The following is a 6,456-nucleotide window of genomic DNA, read 5'->3' on the forward strand; positions in this document are numbered from 1 at the left end:
AGGGTCCGGAATTCAAAATCTACTTGAGTAAAAGTCAAAGACAAGTACAAAAGTATTGGCATCAAAATGTACTTAAAGTAAGTAGAAAGTAGGCTACTCATTATGCAGAATGTAAATAGCCAAAATTGTGTATATGGCTGAAGTGGGTAATGTATGTTTTGTAATAATAAAATAATAATTAAAAAAAGAATATAAAATATTATTTTCAAATAATTGTAGTGGAGTAAAAGTATAATATTTGCCTCTAAGATGTAGTGGAGTAGAAAATTGGAAATACTCCAGAAATGTAAAAAAAAAATACCTCAAATTTGTACTTTAAGTACAGTATGAGTAAATATACTTAGTTACTTTACACCACTGCTAAAATACAGCTTAAATGTGGGGGAAAAGTGGACCAGGAATTAGGCTAATTGAGCACAGCAGCCCCATGCAAATAAAACAGCTCAATGGATATGAATAATAGACATGATCTTTAGCCCTTCAGGCTACATGTTGCTGTAACTACCTGTTTACAGCACATAATGAGGAAGTCACCTGTCCTCAGGAAATGTGGCCAGTGACCAACCCATCATTATCGTTGCTCTGCTGGAGGAGCTCGTGTCTCAACACTGTTCTACATACAGTCTGCCTTTTAATCGACGATCCGCCCGGTCTGGCTGAGACCAGATATACTGCGCCTGCTACAGCACCGCTTGTGATGCCGTGATACAGGATATACTTTTCTTTAAATTAATCTCTCTATCTTTTAAGTTAATGGCTGCAATATTCTGCTGAACTACTCTATATGTTCGATATTGAACTTCTATGAAATAGCCTATTTCCGACTAATATGAATTCAGAATTTGTAATTAAATAAAATTCTGAATTCAGTAAGCTGATATTCAGCATTTTGTCAACTGTGATCTATAGCAATAACGTACTTTTTTGTGACTACCCTGTACTTTTGTGTAGTTGCCTACTCCTGAATTAGGCTATTAGGGAACTTTTTTTTCTTCAACTTTTGTGTCTCAAAGGGGTAAGTGATTTTTTCTGTGTATCTCATGCTAAAGAGCAGGGGTCTGCAAGTTTTTTTGTAATAATGATTTTCAGGTAGGGATACCAATTTAATCCAATCAGAAGAGACAACTCATACAGACTATACCATGAACATGTGAAATTGGAAGAGATTAAGCAAAGAAATCAGCACACAAAGTTGGAATCAGAACCATACCATACCTTTCCTGATTGGATGAAATTGGCAACCCACCTGAAAATGTATTTTCTGTTTATTAAAGAGCTGGAGGGAGGGATACCCCTGTTACTGAACAGTCTATAGCAATGATTACTAGGATATCAGAAAATAGAGCTTTAACTTTTAACAAAAACACTTTTTGGATGTATTATGTTATTTTAACAATGTGTTTTAGTATAGTGACTGACCTGTGGGTTAATTATCAATCTTAATCTTAATTTGTTTCACACACACATTTTAACAATGTATTCATGTCCACATAAAGGAGAGCATACAAGGACACAAATATTAAAGGTACAGTTAAAGGAGTAGTTGACCCAATAAAATGACTTATTTTCTATCAATTACACAATTGTGTAATTGATAGAAAATAAGTATTTTTTTGGGTGAACTACTCCTTTAAGGTTACATTCACACAATCATGGCATATATTTTCATGATATGCATAACCCTGTGTATGCATAACAGCCATGCAAGATGTGTGACAGTGTTTCAGTGATCTGTTCTGTGCTGTGGTGTGGTGTGGTGTGGTGTGGTGCAAGCAATGAGGGACCTGAGTGGTGGGGAACCAGATGGAAAGATTGAGTCTGGTGGGAAGGACTTGTAGTCTGACTTTTACAGTGAATGTGATGATGTCCTCATTGAGCGCAGTGTTCTTAAGGAATGAGTGTGAGACAGAGTGATCAGTAAAGGGAATACATATAAGTTTCCCCTGGAGTTTTAGTACAGTCCAGTGTCGATGTTGGTGTAGATCCATGAGGGCTCATCTGGCACCTGTAGCTCTTAGCAGGTGGCTGTGACCAGCATAGGTGACTGTTGCCCTGACCTGGATGAGGGGGTCAGTTACAATGTCCACAATGTCCACGCACGCACGCACGCACGCACGCACGCACGCACGCACGCACGCACGCACGCTCTCAATGCTGAGTATAGCCGCTTGTCAGCCTTTCATTTTCCATTGTTGAGGGCAACTGATATTTTACTAGCTTTAAGGTTAAGCAGCTGAGCTCAAACCCAGCAGTACTCAATGGCAAACAAGTGTAACAACTTGACAAACTCAATCAGACTAGAGGAATTCTCTTTTTCCAATCCCAATCAAACCATTATTGTTGAAAGGCAGACCAGGGTATTCCTCACAAATACATACATACACACACGCACACGCACGCACGCGCACACACACACACACACACACACACACACACACACACACACACACACACACACACACACACACACACACACACACACACACACACACACACACACACACACACACATTTGAAATATTTATTTATGTCTACATAATAAGAAGTACAGGATGTACAAAGGACACAAGTAAGACGCGCGAACGCGGGAAGCGAACGCAGCTCGAAAATAACAATAAGAAGAATCGAAAGGAATGAGCAATTGTAGAGAAGTGGGTGGTACAGTTTTTGTCTTTTTTAAATGGTTATGTTTGTTTGTTGTGTTTTTTTTTTTGGTGTAAATGTTTTTTTGTCTTTGTAGTTGTTGAAATGTGTTTGGTTTAGACATGTTGCAGGCTGTTGTGCATTTTAATCAGAGCATTGTCTACATTCCTGCACTCTGGCGCACTCTGGCGGCTGCACACAGGCAGTGCACGCTCACAGAGACACACAGAGACACACACACACACAACCCGAGCACGGTTACATAGTAAGCTCCACTTGGTCGGAGGCGCCTCCTTCCGCGTTCGCAATAAACACTGCCAGTGCAGTCAGATAAAGGGAAAACAGCCAGTTACAAAGTGCATGTAAAGCAGAGCATTGTTACATACAAAACAAAAGATGGCATACTTGTCAAACACAGCGGACAACAATCATGGGTAAAGGAAACAACGCCTCCTCCAAATTGAGCGGCTTCCTATAATAGCTGATATTGAGCAGAACCTTGCTAATTGTTTAGCCCTCCTTTGGGAGAGGCCGGCCATTTGCAGGCCCCTCACAACCAACTTGTGCACGTGTCCTAGACTACCAAAGATAAAAACCAAAAGTTTACATCTGCAGCCTAGCTGAGAGATGGTCTGCTATAGCTGATGATATTTTAGCACTTTGGTTAGGAAGGCTTCCGACACACACACACACACACACACACACACACACACACACACACACACACACACACACACACACACACACACACACACACACTCACACTCACACTCACACTCACACTCACACTCACACACACACAGTGTAGTAGAGTAGATTGTTACCCTGAAACATTTAGCTGTTTTGTTGAATTATTTACTACTGTGCTGACTGAGTTACACAATGACAAAATGAAAGGCCTATTCTCTCTTTGTGCCCCCCCCCCCTCTCTCTCTCTCTCTCTCTCTCTCTCTCTCTCTCTCTCTCTCTCTCTCTCTCGTAGGTGCTTGTAAAGGAAATGCGGTGTCATTTGAAGCAAACAGTTGCTGTGGGAGTTTTGTTTCTTGTGGCATTAGCTATTCTCAACCAGGTCCCTTCTTCTAGACTTGTAAGCACTCACAAACCCGCACACGCATTGTGACCCAAAATCTAGACGTGCAATCTTGCATAAACCTATAGCCTACATGAATTGAAAATAGACAACATAGGCCTAGTCTGGGGAAATAGGTCCCCATGAAACCGAATGGCATTGCTTAATTGTTGTTTCCGATGAAGCTTTGATGAATTTAAATCATCATCGAGAAGTACTTCACACACCCTCTCACTTATATTAAACAGTTCATCATGTAGGCCAAATAAAACGCTGTCTAAAGCAAAGGGAGAACAAAACAGCCATATGCACAGCAAACATGTCACCACTTCAGTCAGAGGTGGTGATACTGCCAAACTTCTCTCTCAAAGAGAAATGTTTTGGATTTACACCCTAAATACAGTGATCCATTTGGGTCGAATGATGACTTTAGTTTAAAATGTTTCCTCTAAATGTATAAGATTAACTAATAATCAAAACGTTTTATTTTTGATTATCTTGAGTCTTTCAAGAGTACATTACCATATAGACTCAGAAATTATATTTTTGTGATTTACAATTTAGACTTGCTGCTGACAACCATTGAATGTGTGTTTTTAGATTGTTGCTTGGCTCCTCAGAAATGCTACTTTCTTCTATGTGCTGCTAATATCAGTACCAATATTGTTTTGGTGTTCTGTCTGTTGTTTTTATGTTTTTCTCCAATTATCTTTTTTTTACTCTCTAAATGTTATCTTGACATTACTTCAGAAATTGTAGTATTGATTTTTCACTTTTGTGTAGTTTTGTCTGTGATTAGATCATATTAGTCAATTTAAGAAGAGTTTTGTTGGTATATTGATTGCTCTCCCAGTACAGCATTTACTAAATCAATTAGTGAAATTGAGGCACTGTCCTTTGTTTGTTTGTTGGTGAGTGCAACTACATATCCTTGGATGGTGAAAGTTCTAGTTGCAGACGCCCGCCACAGACTGACATATAGACTGGCCATTTCTCTTTTTGCGATAACTTCTGCAATGCTAGGCAAGCAGAAAAAAATTATATCCTATTGTACCGTAATAGTATAACTTAAAAATTACATGTTTTCCTTAAATGTGTGTGTGTGTGTGTGTGTGTGTGTGTGTGTGTGTGTGTGTGTGTGTGTGTGTGTGTGTGTGCGCACGCGTGTGTGTGTGTGTGTGTGTGTGTGTGTGTGTGTGTGTGTGTGTGCGCGCATGTTCACATGCGTGCGTGCGTGACAGGACTTGGCAAATGCATTGCCAGATTTGACATGGCTGTCCACCATGAGGTTGAGCAGCAAGGACTCTTGGATCGAACAGGGAGGTTACATGCCTTTCAACATATCTTATCAGCTCCTGGCTGGAGTGCCAGCTAGCAAGCACAGTGAGTAAGAAACGCACATTGGACTAACCATTTCTAAAATCTTCCATCAGTCCAACAGCCAGACAATAGCCTCTGAGTGAGATTCCCATTGTTCATCCCAGCAGCTATTAGTCTCATAAAATTTACCTAATTGTTGTTCAGTTGAGTTTGCAATGGAGAGAGGGAATGCAAATAGAGGTGTCGTATGTATGGAGAACAAAAGTAATTTGACATTAATTAGAAATTAATTTCACAGAGTGAATTACATTATCATGTCTTTCAGCAGTGATTGTGCGAGAGAACATTAATGGGAGCATTCTCATGGGAAACAATATTGTATAGTCAATCTCTATCAAAGAGGCTTTATCAACCAAATCAGAGACAGAAATTAGGCTCCATTGATCTTCTCTATGTTTCCTAACTGTATGTCACCTAACTGTGGATATGTGTCAAGGAAATTAGTGTGTGCATGTGTTCATATACTCATTCAGGCGTGCGCATGAATACTAGACGATGCTGTGAAAGTGACCACAGAGATGCCTTCACTGTATAAGAGTTAACATGAATGTTGGCTTTTCAGCATCAGCAAGTTAGAAATATTTCAAATATGTTGGACCATTTTAATATTTTTCTGCTTTAGATGATTAGAAATATATGTTTAACATTTTGTGTATGCATCATAGGCTACTTCCCATGATAGTTACCTTACTGTAAATGACGTCAAGACAGACAGACAGACCTTTATTGATCCCATGAGGGAAATTCAGGCAGTTACAGTGGTCATAAAAAACAGGACAGATAATAAAAGCACAACAGATAAAATGAAGCCAGATAAAGAATGTGCTCATGGGCATGAGCAAGAGTCTCATTGGGCAGTCCACGGACCGGGCGAAGGATGGTGGTGGAATGGTGAATCTGCATACTGTAAGCAGGTGTGGGAGGGGTTAGTCTTGATAGCCTCCAGCTTCTTCCTTGTTCTCACCTCCGCCATCACCTCTCATCACCAACAACAGAGCCTGCCTTCTTCACAAGCTTGTTTAGTCTGTTACTGTCCCTTGTGTCAATGTACAGTAACTCACCCAGCAGGCAACTGCAGAGAAGAGGACATTTAGTCCATGAGCCAGACAAGATTTCATTATCAAAAGAGTGGGCAAAACCATACCTATATTAAATTGTTTATAGGGTCAATATAAGTAAATAAATATATGATAACCTTTCCACAGGAGCAGCTTTTTCATATTTATCACACATTTTGTTATTTTCCCCATACGTACATGACAGGTGAAAAAATTACAACATTTAGAAAATAGTTATCATAATGAAACTTCGCCAGTTGATTACTTACATGAAGACAATGATTTATCGTATTACAAGTTTTCTGA

General features: G+C 39.6%; 1 protein-coding gene across 1 annotated transcript in view; it reads left to right on the forward strand.

The window, feature by feature from the left end:
* Positions 1 to 640: 640 nt before the first annotated feature.
* Positions 641 to 6,456, forward strand: part of LOC308097132 (alpha-1,3-mannosyl-glycoprotein 4-beta-N-acetylglucosaminyltransferase C) — a 9,015-nt gene continuing 3,199 nt past the window's right edge. Inside the window, exons 1-3 of the mRNA XM_080444735.1 lie at positions 641 to 1,015; positions 3,626 to 3,730; positions 4,954 to 5,095. Of these exons, the coding sequence (XP_080300861.1) occupies positions 3,641 to 3,730; positions 4,954 to 5,095 (232 nt within the window). The 5' untranslated portion in view covers positions 641 to 1,015; positions 3,626 to 3,640. The remainder of the gene's footprint in view (positions 1,016 to 3,625; positions 3,731 to 4,953; positions 5,096 to 6,456) is intronic.

The sequence above is a fragment of the Gymnoscopelus braueri genome, assembly GCF_963280865.1.
Source record: "Gymnoscopelus braueri genome assembly, chromosome: 12".
In the NCBI taxonomy this organism is placed as follows: Eukaryota; Metazoa; Chordata; class Actinopteri; order Myctophiformes; family Myctophidae; genus Gymnoscopelus; species Gymnoscopelus braueri.